Below are 21759 nucleotides of genomic sequence, written 5' to 3'. Positions count from 1 at the left end.
GAATCCACACAACATGACTATGTTTCACCCCACAATATCAGTGTTACAAAGGGGTTCTACTCTATTAACCGCATCAAAGTAATAGCTTTGGGCTCAAATACTCCGAACTAATAGATGGGTCTTATACAAGTCAGGTTAACTGCTTAAAGTGATTCCATAAACCTAGTGATGAATACTTTAAAAATATGTGTTTAAACGTTTGTCTAATATTCTCCAAACTTGTGGATTTTATCTCGACGCATAATTAAGCACAAATTGGCTTGATAACATGGGTGAATTTATTTCTTACGATTCGAGTACAAACGTAAAAACAGGAAAAAACAAAGCTTTTCATCAAGAATAAACACAAAAATCTAAGTAACAATCCTGTAATCGTGCATTTTAACAGAAAGCACAGATATGAATACATTCTAATTTGTTTAACTACATTTAAAAATTAAAATATTTCTCTCCAAATCCCAAATACCACAATCTTTAACCTGTTCTCATCTTGTTACCTCAGAAACATTTGTGATATGCTACCAGGAAAACATAGGCAAGGATTATTAATCAGTCTTTATGACCAAAGAAACATTACTCTCTTTAACTTCTGACTTTTTGAATCATTTATCTGTATTTCAGTTCTTAAAAGCCATATAATTATACCTCCACGTTAGAAAAAAAAAGAACACAAATATCAAGGAGGCAAGATATTTTCATGTAATTAAAGCAAAAGTCACAAGTGTTTGACTTAGAAATGTACATAACTGTAGTAAATTTTTTAAGTACAATTCCATTTGATGGCTGACAATAATAACAGTGAACAATTTAAATAGGTATAAAAATGTAGGATCAAAATCTTTAGGCTCAAATACTTGAAAAGTCACTATGAACATGGAAAGATCTGTTTACAGAAACATGTATTGTTTAGATGAAAAATCAGGGGGTAGTGGCATCTCCTTGGTCCCTTAACAATATTTGGATTTTTGCAAAGAATTAGCAGCACCCAACCTTAAGTGTTAATTACGTGTTTCTAAAGGACCTATACAACAGATTAGTTGGCAGTGTTCTAGCTTTCAGGAGATGGGGACGGGTGGGGGTGTAAATACCCGAGTATGCATGCACTCACGCATTTAAAATCACCACTCCAAATGGGGAAAAAAATCACACATTGAAAAAGTCTAAGGAAATCATCCTTAAAGGATCAACAGTGGGCCAGGAACAGTAGAAGCTGAACAGTAGTCTACCTGATAATAATGGTTTTTCAATCTTCAAGGGCAAGTTGAGAAGAATGAGAATAGTCACATACACAGACCTTCAGGGAGAACTTGCCTCGAATTTTACATCGCAAAACACCGAACAGAAATCTTTACAAAAACCTTCATTCTTGCTTATATAAGACCAGATGATTTTATCCTTTTCACCACCATATACATAACATTTAAATATCTTCTTTATAAATATTTTAGAGCAAAAAGAATGTATTTCATTGCAGTGGTGGCCCACATCTGTACAAAGCAATATAAGCAACATATATATATATATATGTATATATATAAAATGATTAAGAAAAAAGTGCAAAGAATAACAATATTAAGAATTTTTGCTCTTTACAGTAACTATGGTTCAAGTGTGAATATCTATGAGGGATATATAATCCCAGATTTTAATTAAAGATTCAAAAAGAAGCCCACATGCCAAGTTACTGCACAAATATCAGTCCCTTGAGTAACTTCCCTTCCCCCAAATCCAGCATTTCCAGTTTCTAAACTCTTCTCATCAACAGAAAAAAGTGGTAACAGTGTGTTCTTCCCTTTAACTTCCCAAAATTCATCCAAGTTAATTAACCATTCATAGATTCAAACAAGATATTGGAGAAGTCATTCATCATAACCCGCTTTGCTAAAATTAAAGCAAAATGAAAGGCTTTCTGACATACAAACTACTGATCAAGAATCAAATCAACAGACCTTAAATTACAAGTGTAATTTAATACGAGTACATTTTAAAATCAATCCCTGTTATCAAAGATAAATTCAGAGTCTAAATCCTTTCCCAGGTTCAGTGCTATGCAAGGGTCATAATTTGAAACACTTATGATTTCATCACCTTTTCTAACAGAGAAAATGCTTCCTGTTAAAATTTGATTAACTTTCTATCATTTTACTCTTGCTCTCAGTCTTCTACTTGGAACAAACATAGAAAGGCAATTTTCAGCAGTTTTAAAATGTACTTTACTCTTAAGTCACTCAAATAATTACAGTTACTGATTTTAGACCTCAAAGTTTCAAAAAAGCAGTTCATTTTCCCTTTAAATATATTTCTAGATATTTTTTGGTGTGTTTATGTTGTTTTATTCTTACTTCAGGCACTGTAATTATTCACAATATTACAATGATTCTATGTCTAACCTAGGCAACAATTATGAATCCTAAAATGGTTTCCAAGGTATTGATTCTGTATATTATATTACGATTGAATTTTCCCTTCAAGATAAGTGGTTGGGAGATAATTTTAAAGCCCTGAAGCACTTCTGCTTTGAGTAGTGTTAATACATATTTTTTGTCATGCTGAATATTTAAGTTTTTTCTGTACTAGGAAGACAACAGACATTGGAAGCTGCAAATTTCCTCAAACTACATTCTAATCCAACTGCAATTTATTTTGTTCAACATCAAATATTTTTCTTTAAGAAAACAAGTATATCTTAGGCTACTTTTTAAAAACGGAATTTTTGCTCTAAAACTAATAACACAGCTAAAGGGAAACAACTTTTCAATTTCAGCTTCACTAGAACTATGCAAAACTAAGTTAAAGTAGACTCGACAACTATTTTAATCACTTTTGGTTTTTTTTATTACCATTTCTTTAGAATGACATACCTTACATTTTAACAGACAGTTCAACAAGGCTTAAAACTCCAGAACCGAAAAACCGCCAGGCCCCCTCCTGCACAACTGTAACTAAGAGAGCAGCATTCTATTTGCCGCCATACATTCGCTCAATGTCTTTGAGGTAATGGTTCTTCAGTTCCTTCCTTTTCAGTTTGAAAGCATCAGTAACCAAACCAGTTTCAGGGGTCCACGGCTCTGGGCTTAAGCGAACCTTGATTGGAATTTCAAATCGCTCCAATTTCACTGAAATGAAAATGGGGAGGTAGGAGAAAGGGAGAGAAAGGGGGAAAAAGGGGGGGGGGTTGGGAGAGTGGGGGAGAGTGGGGGAGAGAGAAGCAATTAATAAAACATGAATTTTGAAGGATTTACCTAGATGATGCAGGCGATGAGGCAAACATTTAATGGCATGTTAGTCAATTAATGATACCACCATCTTACAATTTCATTTTATATTTCTCAAAGTCTACATACATTGTTTCAGTTTGGGTCTGCGGAGTTTTTATTCTAATATATGTATAGACACCCTTCTCTTCAGTCTTGCTATTTGTTGCTCCCTCTGGCTGGGATGGTCTTCCCCTTTATAGCCGCATGGCTCTCTTCCTTACTTCATTCAGGTGTCTGCTCAAATGCCACCTCCTCAGAGAGGACTTCTCTGACCACTCACAACAAAACAGAAACCCCTTTATCTCTCTCTACGCTCTTACACTATGTAGTCTTCAAAATACTAATCACCATCCAACATATTACACATTTGTCTCACCCACGAGAACGTAAGCTCCGTGAAAGCAGGGGCTCTGTTTTGTTCACTGCTATCCATAGTGCTACATTGAGAGTCCTTGATAAATACATACATATTTAGTAATTCACTCTACAGAAAATTAAGCCTCTAGACAACTGCTCTTCATAAGCTTTATTATACATTCAAATAAGAATCAAAAAGGGGATTGTGAATTTCATCCTTTTAAATAGTATAAAAATTGGCACAGCACACACTGTATTTGAGTTAGACAACTCAATACACGTTGAAAGAAATGTAAGAAAATAAGGACATAGAAGCAATCAATACAGTTTTCAATAATTTTAAATTCAATAAACTCTATTTCATCAAGTTCCTTAATATTCATACAAGGTCACCTTTAAAATTCTGAAGGCCCACTAACAGTAAGGTTAATCTACAGATGAGTTTTATTTTATAGGCAATTACTTAAAACAATTTCAAAGAAGCAAATATCTGCATGTTTAAAAACTACTGCTCAACAGCCAAAGTTACTTGAGAAACAACTTGATTTCAGTGACAAGCATCAAGAATTCAAATTCATGCAAGCTTTTGTTCTAATACTAGTCTGAGTTTTATGAAAGCTTGGTTGAATTAGCGAGTTTCTCATTAAAATGAGAGAAAAATATAAAGCTGAATGTGAAAAATAATCTTTCAAATTACTTATTTATTTATTTTTTTTTTGGTGAGGGAGATTGTCCCTGAGCTAACATCCATTGCCAATCTTTCTCTTTTTGCTGAGGAAAATTGGCCCTGAGCTAACATCTGTGACCATATTCCTCTATTTTATATATGGGAAGCCACCATAGCATGGCTTGATGAGCAGCACATAGGCCCGCACCCAGGATCCGAACCTGTGAACCCTGGGCCACCGAAGTGGAGTGCGCGAACCCAACCACTACACCACCGGGCTGGTCCCTCTTTCAAATTACTTAGAATCAATTTCCTAAAAGTAACGCCTGAACAGGTAATAAAAGCATATAAAACTTGCTCAAATTAACCATGTCTACTCTGTTGATACATTACGGCTCAGTTACACAGAGGTGCCCAAAATAAACCCATCTGTTCCCAAGGTCACATATGGATCTCAAGCAAACAGCTAAATTCTCAACTATAGATTTGTCTCCAAAACCTTTTATTTCATATTACTTTCCCTAGTTAGATAGGTCCTAGTCTAGAAAGACTGAAAAAACTGGGACAAGGCAGGGACATTATTTCAGTCGCACACCAGCAAATTAAGCATCTTCATAAAAGTCCCTATATTTAACCTTTATTAACTAAATTCCTGTTCAAAGCAAAAAAAAAAAAAGGCTGCATAAGAGGTTTCATTTTGGGAACTCTCAAACACTATCTAGTACCACAAGCTATAGAGAGCACTGGGCAATCCTCTAAGCAGGATAAATTGCCAACAAGTGAGAAAGATGAGGGGAAGAAAAAACAAAAACTATCTCACACATGGCATTTTATCTGAATAACCTAGAACATTATGAAATGTGACCCACAGGTGGCAGCAAATTTCAATTTTTCTAGCCATTGGTAGTTGTCAAACCATCCCCAAACAATTCCTTTGCGTTCTTATACTACCTATACTTCGCACTTATATTTAACACAGGAAGGGGCCTGCCAGGAACGAGGTATGATTTCAGACAGATTTAGCTGAATGCAATCAAGAGTATTCTATACTTTTTTGCATAAGTCTCTGAAATTACAATTTGAAGCAAAAGGTCGGCAAGATAAATCTTTTGTGGCACAGAAAAGCTTATGATTTATACATTTAGCTCATGATTAGTGTTCATTATCCAAATCGGGAATTGTTCAATTACATGTCTCAATCCAAGCACAGGAAATTTATGGGAGCCTACGGGATCCTAGAATTTTATTCCATTTTCCACCTAATTTGTGATCCAGCTTGACTTTCCCCATTACTGTTTTTACACAGTTAAATATGCAATGACAAATTATTCAAGTCACATTCTACTCCATTAGCACATCCAGAGAGTGACTAAGAATAACAGCCTATCGGCCAAAATACTTTTTGAAATACTACATTTAAAGAAAAAACATCAGGATTTGTATCAAAGAAAATTCTGGTAGTCTGGGGACATTAATATAAAAAGTGTGATATTCAATAATACTATAATTAACAAAACCATCTTTAAGAAAAAAACATTAAGTCACTGTCTTTATGGTTATAAAGTAACCTACTATTCAATCTGATTATGTTAATAGGCAACTGTTCTTTAAAACTTTATAGTGTCCAGAGTTAACTATAAGAATGTTCTTCTTGGAGAAAAATTGTTTTTCAACATCGACTTGCTAACTAATATTACCAACTACAGTTTTAAACCAAAATAGAACCTATGTAGTTAATTTTAAAAATAAATAATAGTAGTCTAGTTAGGGAAAAAGGTGTGCTTGTGATCTCTGATAGGAGTATGAACTAGTCCAGTTTTTCTGGGGGAAGAGGGAGTTATTTGGCAACATAGGAGGGAAAAAAGCCTTTAAAATACACATTTTCTTTGACTCAAATTCCATTTCTAGGGATTCATACTAAGAAAATAATTACATAAGAAAATCATTGAGTATACAAGATATGTGTTATACTTGTTTCCAGTGGAGGGAAAAAAGTGCAACTCATCCTGAACGTCCAACAACAGGGACTTAAGTGGATACTCCTATCCTGGAATACTATTTAGCTATTAAAAATGTAATGCAATTTGAGATCTACTGACTTAGAAAAACATTGATGATGTTGATAGGTTAAGTACATATACCAGAATGTAATGTCACCTCCCCAAGATAACTATTATCAAGTGATTTTTACATTATCCTTTATAATTTTCTGTATTGTCCAATACTTTATAATGAATATACAACCTATTATCAGAAAAATAGTTATTTTCATTTTTTAGGAGGGAAAGCAACAGGTTAAAACTAGGTTAATAGTTCCCAACTGAACATGAAGAGTACACAGTTTTTGTCTGCTCCCCTGGAAAATAATTTAAACAGTTTAAAATAATTTTAAATATTAAGAAGAATTAACTACTCGGAAAAAACTAAAATGACAGAAAGAGGCCACTGGATGAGAGAGTTCAACAAAATTTTAGAAGGCAAAAAGCAAGGACTAGCAGTAACTGGTTGGGAGCCTAGAGAGAGTTAAAAACTACCAACAGAGAAGGATGCCAACGAGAAGCAAACCGAGCTCCTGACCCCGTGCCTCTGAAGACACAGATGAGAGGTACGTGGAAAACAGGAGGGCTGGCCCCCAGCCTGTTCAGAGGACAGTTCTCCCTCATCCTGCTCTTTCCCAACCAGGCTGGAGACAGGTTTACTTTTTGGAAAAACTGAACTAGAGAGACTCTGGACTCAAAGACACTAGATACAATAGAGGGAGGAAGTAAAAGTGAAAACGGAAGGATTCAGTGAAAGTAAGACCCACCCACCACACCCCTCAGCCCCTTTCCAATTTCCTGTTTTTGGCTACCAGAACACCGGCAGTCAAGCTAATATCTCCCAGGCAAGAGACTGGAGAAGTCTTCTTGGGAGAAATGAAATGACCCAAGACACTAACATTTCAGAGAAGCCCAGTAAGCTTTCCAGTTTCCTAGTACCTCATTCTCAAATCTGAATGGAAAGACAAAGATCAGCAGATGTATGAAAAAGGCTCTGACTAAAGCAAGCAGAAAGTGGAACTTGGAGGAAAGAGAGACAATAAAAGCAGAAGAAAACTTCATACAAGGAATCCCTTTAACAGCCTCAGAGGAGTAAGACACAACACATTGACTGCATCCATGAAAGGTCAACAAGATGCTATTAAAAGAACACTGAGAAAGCAGGAAAGAGCTCTTAAAAAGCAAAATTCTGATATTAAAAACTGGAAATTCAATAGAGAGAAGAGATGATAAAGTTGAGGGACTCTGCCAGAATATAAAACAAAAAGGACGAGATGGACAACAAAAGAAACAAAGATAATCAAATTGGAAGATGAAAGCAAGATGTCCAACAGCCATGTAAAAGTAGTCCCAGATAAAAACACACACACAAAACTTGGAAGAGAAAAACTGAAAGAAGAGTAAACAAAGAAAGAAACAAAGATAAACAGATATTTCCCAGAACTGAAGGGCAGAGATCTCTAGATTGAAAGGCCCACATCAAGTAAGCAGACACAATGATAAACAACAAGAGATCCACACCAAGGCCCATCACTATGAACTATGAACAAAGATTGACCATTCCAAACACAGGCTAGATGACCACTTGGCAGGGATGTTGTAACATGCAATAAAGAACTAGATAGGTTATTCTACTATATGACACTTAAGGATCCTTCCAATATGGAAATTCATGATATATATTTAAGAGGCAGGTTTTAAAAACTCTGTATGTTATTATTAAAACAAACAAACAGACATCTTGAAGAGCCTAATGCACAAGACATCATTAAACAACTTTTAGGGACTTCAACAGACAAGCAACTTCTTACTTACTGGCATTTGCAGCTTCTCTAATTTCTTTCAGTATTTCAGCTTCCATGGCAGGGTTGTTGCAGATATCAACCCAAGTTCCTTCCACACCCTTCTGCTGTGCCAAAAGTGTCAACCTCTTCTGATTAGGAACCACAAAACTGATCACATAGGACTGGTCACTAAAAAATTAGAAAAGAAAACAAAATAGAAATTAAAACATTAAGAACAATATTCATGAATTATTAAATGAAACAGTACAGATAATTCCAAATATATATTTCTCTTATTTGTTACAGTTTCATTAAAAAGTAACAAGGCCCATAGTACTGGCATAAAGACAGACATATAGACTAACGGAACAGAATAGAGAGCCCAGAAATAAACCCTCACATATATGGTCAAATGATCTTTAACAAAGGAGCTATGACAATTCAGTAGGGAAACGACAGTCTCATCAACAAATGGTGCTTGGAAAACTAGATGCCCACATGCAAAATAATAGAGTTAGACCCTTTCCTTACATCATATGTAAAAATTTACTCAAAATGGATTAAAGATCTAAACATAAGACCTAAAACTATCAAAATCCTAGAAGCAAACATGAGGGGAAAGCTTCATGACATTGTATTTGACAATGCTTTCTTGGATATGACACCAAAGCATAGGCAACAAAAGAAAAAAATAGATAAATAAGAGTACAACAAAAATAAAAAATTTCTGTGTATTAAAGGACATGATGAACAGAGTGTGAAAAGGCAATCTATGGAATTGCAGAAATTGTTTGTGAATCATACATCTGATAAGGGGTTAATATCTAGAATATATAAAGAACCCCTACAACTCAATAACAAAAAAACAAATAACCCAATTAAAAAATGAGCAAAGACCTGAAACTATAAAAACTATTTTCCTAAAAGAAAATGTAGGAGATAAGCTCCTTGATATTGGTCTTGACAATGATCTTTTGGATTGGACACCAAAAGCAAAGGCAACACAAGCAGAAATAAACAAGTGGGACTATATCAAACTAAAAAGCTTCTGCATAGCAAAGGAAACCATCAACTAAATGAAAAGGCAACCTACAGAACGGAAGAAAATATCTGAAAATCATGTATCTGATAAGGGCTTAATATCTAAAATATATAAAGAACTCATACAACTCAATAGCAAAAAAAAAAACAATCCAATTAAAAAACGTCTGAATAGACATTTTTCCAAAGAAGATATACAGATGGCCAACAGGCACATGACAGGGTGCTCAACACCACTAATCATCAGGGAAATAAATGGAAATCAACACCACAATGAGATTTCACCTCACACCTGTTAGATTAGCTATTATCAAAAAGACAAGAGATAACGTGTTGGCAAGGATGTAGAGAAAAGGGAACCCTTGTACAGCGCTGCTGGGAATGCAAATCGGTTCAGCCACTATGGAAAAGAGTACAGAGGTTCCTGAAAAAATTTAAAATAGAACTACCATATGATCCAGCAATTCAACTTCTGGGTATATATGCAAAGGAAAGGAAAACATGATATCAAAGAGATATCTGCACCTCCATGCTCACTGCAGCATTATTCACAATAGCCAAGATATAGAAACAACCTAAGCATCCATCAATGGATGAATGGATAAAGATGTGGTATACATATATATATATATATATACACACACACACACACACACACACACACAATGGAATATTATTCAGCCATGAGAAAGAAGGACATTCTGCCATTTGCGACAACATGGGTGAACTTTGAGGGCATTATGGTAAGTGAAATAAACCAAAGACAGACAAATACTGCACGGTATCACTTATATGTGGAATCAAAAAAAAAGTCAAACTCATAGAAATAGAGAGTAGAAAAGTGGTTTCTAGGGGATGGGGAAATAGGGAAAGGTTGGTAAAAGGGTACAAACTTTCAGCTATAAGATGAATAGGGTCTGAGGATCTAATGTAAAACATGGTGACTATAGCTCATAACACTATATTGTACAATTGAAAATCAGAGAAAAAATTTTAATGGGCAAAGGACTTGACTAAACATTTCACCAGAGGTGATATACAAATGGCCAACAAGCATATGAAAAGATGCTCAACATCACTAATCATTAGGGGTGAGATATCCTCTCACACCCATTATGATGCTTACTATCAAAAAAATAGAAACAAGTGTTGGTGAGGACGTGGAGAAATTAGAACCCTGTACATTGTTGGTGGGAATGTAAAAATGATGCTGCTCCTATGGAAAACAGTATGGCAGTTCCTCAAAAAATAAAAATGGAACTACCATATGATCCAGCAATTGCGCATCTGGATATATATCCAAAAGACCTGAAAGCAGGATCTTGAAGAGATACTTGCATATCCATGTTTGTAGCAGTATTATTCACAATAGTCAAGAGGTGGAAGCAACTCAAGGTGTCCATTGATGGAGGAATGGATAAACAAAATGTGGTCTACACATACAATGGAATATTAGCCTCAAAAAGGAAGGAAATTCTGACTCATGCTACAGCATAGATGAACCTTGAGGACATTATGCTAAGTGAAATAAGCCAGTCACAAAAAGACAAATACTGCGTGATAACACTTATATGAGGTATCGGGAGTAGTAAAATTCCCAGAAACAGAAAGAAGAATGGTGGTGGCCAGGGGCTGGGGGGAGGGGAAAATGGGGAGTTGTTTCATGGATATAGAGTTTCAGTTTTGCAAGATGATTAGTTCTGGAAATTGGTTGGACAACAATGTGAACGTACTTAATGTTAGTGAACTATACACTTAAAAATGGTTATGATGGTAACTTTTACGTTTTGGTTTTGGTTTTTTTTACAATTAAATTTTTTTAAAAGGAAGTAATAAAGCCCATGAAAATAAACTATATTAACATATAAAGAAAATGGTTCAATCTCTCAGGTTTTTGATTTAGAAAACTTGTACTAGCTGTGTTACCTTCTTGGGAAAATTACTTATGCTAAGTCTCAGTTGTTATGGATGTTAAATGAAATAACTTTTGTGGCATAGCTAAGTTATTTAGCAAGACACAGCAGGTATCCCATAAATAGTTAAAATGTCTGGATTATCTCAAATGATCTTCTAGCTGTTGAATCCAAGAACTTTCAGAAATGTGTAACATTCCCCAACTCTGATGAAAGTTTGATGGTTCCCTTATGATTATATATAATCAAATTCTTTTCTGATTATCCTTTTACTGTAAGAATATGAAACAAATGCAACTTTTAAAAGTTACCTTTTGGCGAAAGCACAGATGTTGTCAATAAGTGGACAGTTCTTCAGTGCAGCTTCTACTTTCCCAAGAGATACATATTCTCCAGCTTGTAACTTCACCAGATCTTTCTTACGATCTGTAAGTCATGAAGAATGTTAAGTTACGCATAATCCATTTTATTAAGGTATGTACAATTCCGATTTTCTTTCAATCTCATTGCCTTAATCTTTATTCACAAACATACTTCTTTTAAAACCTTGTTATGTATAATACTTGCCCATACATATCAGTTAAAAAGAAATCGCCTAGTTAAAGAAGTACTGGCTAAAATGTATTACCCTATACCAAAAGCTTTAATATCTTATTATAATCTTAAACATTATAATAAAGTAATAGAAGGAACAAGGACTTTGGACCATTAGATTTGAACGGTAGCTCTGCCCGTTACTAGCTATGTGATCCTAGGCATGTCAGCTGACCTCTCCAACCCTCAATTTTATCAGGGATAATGATGCCCACCTCATAAAGGCATGTAGCATAATGTCTGGCATACAGAACACGGTCAATAAATGTTAATTCCCCATTTTCCATATTTGACATTATCTTGTTAAAATGACACTGCTCTAAGAATGTGCTGGCACAGAATGGCACAGCTTGAATAATCATCAGGTTGCCTTACAGCCTTCGTGTGAGTGCTGACTTGCCTACCCACTGCCTGGGAACCTACTCTACATGCCAACAGAAACCACCTTTGTTTCCAATGCAATTAGGATCAAGAAAAAAAAGAGAAAGGGTTATTGGTTCTAGATTGAACCATGTTTCCTCAGAATTTCCCTAGCAGATCAAACTTCTAGATGAAGAACTAATTTTCCCAGGAAATCTCAAACTATATTCATGTCAAATATAGGTCCAGAGACAGATTTAAATGGACCACTAGAGATATGACTGAGGAAATTTTATGGCTGGAAAAGGACCTGACTAGGCCCCTACAGAGTGGTCCCTATCAGCTGGTCAAATTTTTACTTTAACTTTTGTCTGATAAAAGTGAACAGCATAAGGGCTATTTTAGAGTAGCTTTTTGAACTTAAAAGTCTATTTCAGTAGGCTCAATATGGGCAATGCCGAACCAAGTGACATTTTCAGAAGAACTTCGATTAATGTTGAGGATTGGTATTATAATTTTCTAAGGTTCAGGGCTAGATAGAGCCATATAAATGGACACTAGGGAAAATAATGTGTCCACACTGCTTCTTGGGAGGGGAGGTCAATGGTGAGGAAGGCCTAACTAGGGTACATTACAGTAGATGGTTATACACAACCACATGTAGTTGACCAAAAAAAAAAAAATACCTCTTCTAAGCAATTTTTGTTTTCTCATTACCAATCTTCTATTTTCCTGCCCATACCGCCCCTCCATGCTACTGCTCCTGCTGCTACCATTTACTAAGATGCAGGCACTGTCCTGCTCTAAACATTTTACACATATCAACTCATTTAATCCTAACAAAAACCCTACCAGATCAGTATTGCTGTCCCTATTTTACAGATGGAAAGTGCAGACATAAGTTAAATAATTCACCCCAGATTTAAACCAATGGCATCATCAACCCTATTCATGACTTGACCAATATTACCTTTCATATATGTTGAAGTTACAAAAACTAAAGAAAAGCACAAAAAGAGAATACACTGACCTATAATCTGTAAACATCCATCAGGATGAAACTCTCCAATATCACCAGTGCAAAACCACCTTTGGCCATTTTCATCCACAGAATAATCCTCCGCTGTTTTCTCTTCATTTTTAAAATATCCCATGGAGATATTCTGTCCACCAATTACGATTTCGCCTCTGGGGTTTGGCTTGTCATGAATTGTATAACCACCTGGAAGTCATTAAAGCAAATTAGTTATTGTTCTAAAACAATATTTACTTGTATTAATTCTTAAAGTGCCTTGCTAATATTTTTCTACTGATCAAATGTTACATCACTTTATGGGAGAATATTAGTTTATATTTACTCAGATTTATGTGAGGATAGTGGTGACTGTGACTTAAGGAGTACCAGGGAAGTCTCAATAATAACCACCACCAACCACCACCCATCCCAAACCTTCCCAAGACCAGAAAATTTCACACTTAGGAAATCATTAAAGCTTAGGGTTCATAGAGCTCTGTTAAGATAAAATTACCCCCAAGAAGGGTAACACTTGAAACTTTTATAAGTAAATTACTAATATATTGATATCAACGCATTTCAGGTTTTTTCTAAGGAGGTTTTAATCAAAGAGAGCAGGAGGTAAGTACCTACCAAAGGCAATGCCATAAGTGAGAGGGAAAGGGAGGCTATGGGAAATGAGAGCGATTTTATTTTCTTAACTTTGCCTATGGCCAGTCATGACTTTAAAAGTTAAAACATTGAAATAATTGACAATAAATATTAAAATAATTATCACTACTCATTACCTGTTTACTGTTGAATAAAGCTTACTTTAAGGAAAATATACAAAAATATGAATTCATAAACTGAGATGTTGATTGGATTTTATGTCATAAAAGGATTAAAAGCAGAGTTCCTTTAAGCTGTTAGCTGCTCTTATAAATTTAAAACTATTCAATATTTCAATATGACAAAATCCATTGTATGTAAAACATTAAGATCACTCCTATCATATAAAGCAAAAGTTCCTTCATAGCAAGGAACTAACTCCAAACACACGTCCAAAAATGGACCCACTCTCCAAAACTGACATTAAAGCACAATACTAGAAAATCAGAAAATAAAAATTAAAGGCTAAATTCTCCTTACCAAGTTTTACTATATACCTTGTTTCTCTGATTCCATAGCCTAATAAATAACCCATCTAATAAAACAATTTTGATGCTGATGCGCAATACATATAGACACCTACTACCTATATTTTCTTCAGATTTTCACTGTAAAATTGAAAAGGCATTACCATGGGAGAAAGAAGGAGGACTTAGTCCCAAGACGTAAAACTCTCGGGAATGCAATTGGCTTTTAAATGTGGTTTTTAAAAACAAATGCTCTTCTGCTCATAGAGCACCAACAATAATGCACGCAATAAGAAAGTTACATAGGAGAAATACTTTTAGAAACTTCAAGTTTATGTCAGAGATAGCCCATTCCTTTTCTTGGGTTTGAACAACCTACAGGATATGTCCCATAAGGTAACTCGTCCTTTAAATTTTCAGTCTATGGCTCCATCCCAAGGTGAATATTCTCTTTTAAAATCTTAAACTTTTTAATTACTCTTTCTTTATCTGACAAGGCTAAGCTGTTAATTATTTTGCAGTTAATGCATAGGCTTAGTACTTTTCACAATTTCATCATAGGAAGACCGGCTTACTTTTGCCTTCAGCTGATTTATAAAAAGGATTATCCCCAATATCTGTAAAGCACCAGGCTTCCTCTAAGTGGCTTGCCTTGCAGTTACATATAAAAATTCAATTCAAATATAGCCAGACAGTTGAGTCTCAACCATGAAAATGTTTGCTGGGGTCAAGAGCTAAGAAGTTGGGGTGTGGGGGGGTGTGAGTAATTAGTCGCTCTATCCCCTGAAAATCTGGGGTTTCATTTCCCAGCCAAACCTCCTCACTAGCAAAGTCGAGCTTCAAAGCATAGGATATATATCCTTCTCCAAACCCAGGGAATGCCCCACTAAGAATTTTTTCCTCTTTACCATCAAGTATTTCCAAGTTCAGAATCACCATGCCTAGAACCTAGAAATTTTCCTTTCCTCTTGGGAACCTAAAGATGTTACTGAGGAAAAAGAAAGCACAGGGAACAAGCAACAGCAAAGACTCACTAACGCAGACAACCTAACACTTTAAAAAAAGGAAACCTTGAGGCTCACAGTGGTTTTCAGCACATCCAGAATCACTAGTGTTTGTCATAAACTCTTACCTTCCTGCCAGTCTTTTAGCTTAATTTCACAGCAAATAAGAGGCGCTCCAACTCTGCCAGTAGTATAGTCAGTAACTATGAAGGGAAAAAGCAACAACGATATTAGCATACCACATTTCAGACTTGCACCAATGCGAGACCAGGAACATTGGCGTCAGAGCCAGAGTCTGACAGATGACAAAAGAAGAGGCCGTAACGAGAGGAGTGCAAAGTGTGATCATTTTTCAATATTTCATCTTCGTTTTAACAGTGCAATCAACTGCAATGTAGTCATATAATTTTTGTTTCTCATGGCTATATTTTAGATAATTAAGTACAAAAATCTGTTAAAGGAGCAGAGCTCGCTCCACCATTATCTACCTAGGATTTTGGGAAGACAGATTTTGATTGGAAGTCCCCCTCCTACCACTCATTGATTGGCTGTGTAACTTGGACATCCAAGCTTTTATTACTTCACACTGCTTAACTTCCAAGCCTCCATTTCCTCACCTATTAAATGGAGAGTGTAACAGGACCTACTTCCTACAGGGATGTGCTGTGAGGATTAAATGAGATGATACGTGGACAGTGCTTAACACTTCTCGGCACCAACTGAGTCTTCAATAAATGTCAGCTGCTATTATCAAACATGATGATGATGATGATGACGACTTGATTATCCTTTTGTAATCTGTGACTACTTCTAGCAATAATCAAGTATGTATGGACAGCCTATGATGTATTTAGCATTAAATTAACCATTGTGGGGAAACCACATAAAGGATAAGGAGACTGCCCTCAATCAGCTTACAAATAAACTACCTGGGAATAAATGCACACGAAACAATTTAGAGAATATTTAAATACTAAACTGCATGGTATTGACGGTGAGCACAATAGTACCTTAGAGACTAGAAAGATCAATGTAAAATGAAATTGTTGGGAAAGACTTAATTGAAGAGTTGGGCATTAAAAAATGGCCGTGACCAGTTAGCAAAATGGGCATTCTAAGAGAAGGGAACAGAAAAGAGAGAGAGGTGAGAGCAAGAATGCCTATACAAGAAAGACGGAGAACATCAGCTTGTCTGGAGAGAAGAGCCAGGTGTGTATATACATGATAAATAATGGAAAACAATGATGGATAGGTACAATGATGCCAGGTTAAAGATGTCTTGAAAGCTAGGTTCACCAGGCAGGAAGCAGTGTTTGAGGTGGATGTGTGTAAGTGAAGTATACAGGATCAATCAGAAGTGATATGATAGAGGCAGACACAGTGGTTGAAAGGCTGTTACCTTAGAGCAGTGTGAAGTATAAAAGGTTGGATGCCAAAGGCAGCATGCAGGGGAGGGGGCAATCCAACGTAGAAAAGCTGATGAAATTTACAGATATTAAACATAAACAATCAGATGAGTTCAAAGCTAATACCCTGAATGATTTTAAGGATGGTAATACCAATTACACAAACAATTTGGCAGTGAAGAGATGGTCTGAGATAATGGCACTGATTTTCGATACAACGTGCTTAAAGTGAAAGTGGAATAAAAAAAATTACTATACCCGTGTTTTACAACCCAGGGTTGATTTTCCCCTCAGGACTATTTGGCAATGTTTGAAGATATGTTTCACTGTCACAACTAGGGGAATGTGTTACTACTAGTATCTGGCTGCTAAACGTCCTACAATGCACAAGAGAGCCCCCAACAATAAAGAATTATCTGGTTCAAAATTTGAATAGTGCTTAAGTTGAGAAACCCTACTATATAGGTTGTTGAAAATAACAGAAGAGAAATCAGACAAGAAGTCAGGGCAGGAATACAGATTCAAGAGGGATCATAAAAGTGATACCTTATTCCAAGAGTGCAGTTCTCCAAGGAAGTGATCATTTAGAGAGAGAAAATTAAAGGACCAGGGTGACAGAATACTGAAGACTGACAATGTGGCATAAATATTTACAAGGCTTAAAAATAAAAGGTACACATGATACTCAACTAAAAGTTTCTAAAACTAAAACTATGTACATTTGCACTGAAACTGATATTACTGAAGAGATATAAAATTACAATGGTTCCCAAAGGTATTGCAAATGGTCTTTATTAGTAGTGACTAATATAGAATTTTTTGCCACATTAAAAATGCTTACCTTCAGTAACTGTCCCAGCACCACAGGATTCTGTCAGTCCATAACCCTGACCAATCGGGCAGCAGAAGCAGACGTTCATGAACCGGTGTGTCTGAGGGGACAGCGGTGCTCCCCCAGACAGCATCATCCGGACATTCCCTCCTAGCAGAGCCTTCACCTTTCTAAACAGTATCCTTAATAAAAGGAGGGATAAAGTATTTTAATACATGCATATACTATTCTTGGTGAAACACTAATTTATAAGCTCTAGGAAAGATTTCTCAACTTTAATTGAACATCTAAATTTCAGAACCATGGTGATAATAAAAGGTTAACAAAGCAACAACTAGTAACACCTTGACATATGCTAGATAAACTCTTAAAAATGCAAAAAAAAAAAAAAAAGTGCAGTGTCAGGAAACTGCTTTGACCCACAGTAAATGAAAGAAAACTATATCAACGGAAAAAAATTTAAAGTTATCTTTGGAACATTTAGTTATATATCTTATCTCCCTTTCAATGAAAAATGCTTCCCCATCCCATCTCCATGCCCCAGCACCACATTTAAAATAACTATTATATTCCTATTTTACTACACTATTTTATGAATACAATAAATCAGAAACCTTCATGCAGAATAAATCTTGAAAATCACTTTTTTAGTTAGAAATGACACTGTTTTTAAACTCAAGTGTCTTGATTCAAAAGTCTATTTTAGTTTTTCTTCATGAGCCCAAACTTTATAATTAAATCTTAAATATTTACTCAATTGTTAAAATTTGTGAAATTGCCAAGATCAGAGTTCAGGGTCCTCTGCTTGCTGTATAAGCAATGAGGCTTAGAAGGGAATAAAAGAGAAAATCAACCTTATGATCCCGGTGGTGATGCTCAAACTAAACTAACTTGCCATTTACTTATTCATCTTCCAGATGTAAAAACTCGACAAGATTTATAGGCTCAAACCACAGAGTCTGCGAAATGTACTTACAGATTGCAAAGTGGTGCATCATATCCCTTTTTGATCTGTTCTAACTTGTAATCATACCCTATCTTGAATAGAGTTTTCTGAATATAATTCATCTCTTGGACTTTGCTCATAACGTTCTTGTAAATTCTATCCATGATTTCCTAAAAGGTAAGCAAAACATTCAATAATCTGAAAAAATTTACACGAACACTGAGACCATCTTTAGTTGAAGATACGTTATTTACAACATCTTAGGTAAAAGTCTTTAGGACAGTGGACATATTTACTTTATTATATAATTCATTTCACTGACTGGTTCACTATTTCAAAAAGACTAAGGACAAGTATAGGGGTTTCTTCAATTCTATGCACTAAGTTTACATAAAACTTAAAAAAAATGTTAACTAGAGTATAAATAATTCATTCCCCTCTCACAGAAATATAACTTTTTAAAAATTATTTTCTTTAAAATATATTCAGTTATTCTCAAACAGCACCAAAATACCAAACTGTGTTGAATCTAATCCTGATCCTCTAAAAGAGGCTCTAATCCTCTTTATTACTAGTACCTTGTGACTCTTTACAGCATGGTAGAAAGCTTTAGTTTCTTACAATTTTTATGTCCCTGTAATTTAGGCATTTCTATTCCATTTTAATAGAAGCTAAGATAACAAAAAAGAATAGGATTTTTGCTCACAGCTCCTTGGAAAATTAGAAGTAGGACTAGGTTTGGGATATACTGACTCCTAAGCTAATACACACAAAACAAAAAATAAAACAAAACAAAACGCCCAGACTATCACTAAATGATGTTTTCTTGAAATTACTTAGCACAAATTAACAAGAATTATTGCATAAGCACACCTATTTATAAATACCTAGTTTTAAATATTTAAAATAGCAACTAGTGTAAATTCAGTTGTGCTACAATGAATAACTTTATGGATGCCTCTTTCAATACCAGAATAGAGCCATTCACAAATGAGGACAGCAGAACCATTCCTTGTATTACGCTAAGTGAAATAATTCAGACAGAGAAAGAGAAATACTGTATGCTATCACTTATATGTGGAATCTAAAAAAGCCAAACTCATAGCAAGAGAATATATTGGTGGTTGCCAAGGGCTGGGGGGCTGGGTGAATGGGGAGATGCTGGTCAAAGGGTACAAACTTCCAGTTAGAAGATGAATAAGTTCTGGGGATCTAATGCAACAGCATAGTGACTATAGTTAACAAGACTGTACTGTATACTTGTAAGTTGCTACAAAAGTACGTCTTAAATGTTCTCACTACACACACACACACACACACACAAATGGTGACCATGTGAGGCGATGGATGTGTTAACTAATCTTATTGTGGTACACAATACATATGTATATAAGATCATCATGTTGTACACCTTAAACTTACACGTCTATTATATCTCAATAAAGCTGGGGAGGGGCCAGCCCGGTGGCGCAAGCGGTTAAGTGTGCGCGCCCCGCTGCGGCAGCCCGGAGTTTGCCGGTTCAGATCCCGGGCGCGCACCGATGCACCGCTTGGCAAGCCATGCTGTGGCGGCATCCAATATAAAGTGGAGGAAGATGGGCACGGATGTTAGCCCAGGGCCAGTCTTCCTCAGCAAAAAAAGAGGAGGATTGGCAGATGTTAGCACAGGGCTGATCTCCTCACAAAAAATAAATAAAGCTGGGGAGATGAGGGGAAGGCTGCTACTGCATTCAAGCATGTTACACTGTTGTTTTCTCCATTTCCACAAAAGGAATCAATATCATATAACTGAAATATTTGTCCCAATCTGGATTGAGAAATCCCAAAAGTTTCCTAAAAGGACTTTAACACCCTATAACTATCCCTCTTAAAAAAGTGTATGGGATGTTGGGTGGGAAAAAAAAGCATATGTGAGACAGATGTATGAGAACCACTCCTACTGCTCCTTCCAACACTAGATACCAATCACAGACACAGAAAGGCCTCAATGAGTAAGGAACACAGTACAGTTGCAACAAGTTGGCAGGATTTATCGTTAGTCTATTAAGTCATCATTTATCTCAATCTAATATTATATGATGTTCAGTTGAGTCACTGATGATAAGAAGTAGTGATTTATTCTGAATTTTCACACTGTGAATATTACAATACTAAACAGATGTTTTATTCTGACTCAAGAAAAGAACAAACTCAGAAAACAGAATCCAGCAAAAACAATTCTCAATGAAAAGATTTTTTTAAAGGCCTATTTATAGAGGAGTGGGAGGACCTAAGGGTAGCAACAAGGTTTGGTAAAGCATCAATGAACTAGCAACATGGAAGATCGTTTATTATCCCTAGGCTTGAAGAAGTAAGAGGAGAGAAGTGTTACTAGAACCTGGATTGAGAACTGAAGCCATAGGAAAGACTTGCTTACAGCCAAAGGGAAAGAGAGTGTTCAAGGAATGCCTGATAACTGCCAAAAACAATCACAGCCCGGCAGGGAAGGAGCAAAGGCAGTAAGTATGCAGACCTTTCTCTCTCTTCCTGCCCTCTGATCGCTCATCAGTGCCAACAACTGGCTGAACCCAACCAGAAATCAGAAGGCAAGCAAGCCCTTCCACAGAAGTTAGTCTCCCAAGACACAAAGTAAAAAAGAACAGACAATGGGCAATTGGAGGATACACAGCTTATCGGCTAACTCCTGTTTATCCTTCAGGCCTAAATTCAGACATTACTCCCTAGACTCCTTGGCCCTTCCCCCTCCCTATGTTCTCTGATATGGCTTACTAGTGACTCCTGTACTTTGGGTAATAAAGCCAACATGTTGTTTCCCCAAACAGAACAAGAACAACAAAAACAATCCTAAATAGCCATAGTGGTTAAGACAACTCTGGTATCAGACTGGTAGAGTTCAAGCTCTGACTCTACCACATGTGGGCTGTGTGACTTTGGGCAAGCGTTTTTCTTTATAAAATGGGGATAAGAGGATCCACCTAGCAGAGTCTTAGGGAGGATTAAGTGAGATAATCTATCCTAAAGCACTTAGCACAGTGCCTGGAACATAGTAAGTACGGGCATACCTCGTTTTATTGTGCTTCACTTTATTGCACTTTGTAGATATTGCGATTTTTACAAATCGAAGGTTTCTGGCAACCCTGTGTCGAGCAAGTCTATCAGCACCATTTTTCCAACCGCACTTGCTCATTTTGTGTCTGTCACATTTTGGTAATTATCGCAATATTTCAAACTTTTTCATTACTATTATATTTTTTATGATGATTTGTGATCAGTCATCTTTGATATTACTATTCTAATTGTTTGGGGCACCACAAACTGCGCCCATAAGAGATGGGAAACCTAATTGATAAATGTTGTGTGTGTTCTGACTGCTCCGCCAACCAGACAGTCCTCTGGCTCTCTCCCTCTCCTCAGGCCTCCCTATTC

At 36.1% G+C, this 21759-nt stretch overlaps 1 protein-coding gene across 3 annotated transcripts in view; it reads right to left on the bottom strand.

The window, feature by feature from the left end:
- Nucleotides 1–260: 260 nt before the first annotated feature.
- ACSL4 (acyl-CoA synthetase long chain family member 4) overlaps nt 261–21759 on the bottom strand; it is an 85754-nt gene continuing 64255 nt past the window's right edge. For all 3 annotated transcript variants that reach the window (XM_014795326.2, XM_087426409.1, XM_014795329.2), the window contains exons 10-16: nt 18364–18503; nt 17397–17569; nt 15278–15352; nt 13043–13234; nt 11370–11484; nt 8136–8293; nt 261–3116 (exon numbers count right to left, since the gene is read on the bottom strand). In XM_014795326.2, coding sequence (XP_014650812.1) covers nt 2959–3116; nt 8136–8293; nt 11370–11484; nt 13043–13234; nt 15278–15352; nt 17397–17569; nt 18364–18503 — 1011 coding nt within the window. In that variant the 3' untranslated portion in view covers nt 261–2958. The remainder of the gene's footprint in view (nt 3117–8135; nt 8294–11369; nt 11485–13042; nt 13235–15277; nt 15353–17396; nt 17570–18363; nt 18504–21759) is intronic.

This window comes from Ceratotherium simum, chromosome X (assembly GCF_057802395.1).
Source record: "Ceratotherium simum simum isolate JZ-2026a chromosome X, ASM5780239v1, whole genome shotgun sequence".
NCBI lineage: Eukaryota > Metazoa > Chordata > Mammalia > Perissodactyla > Rhinocerotidae > Ceratotherium > Ceratotherium simum.
This window is presented reverse-complemented; position numbering and strand designations above follow the sequence as displayed.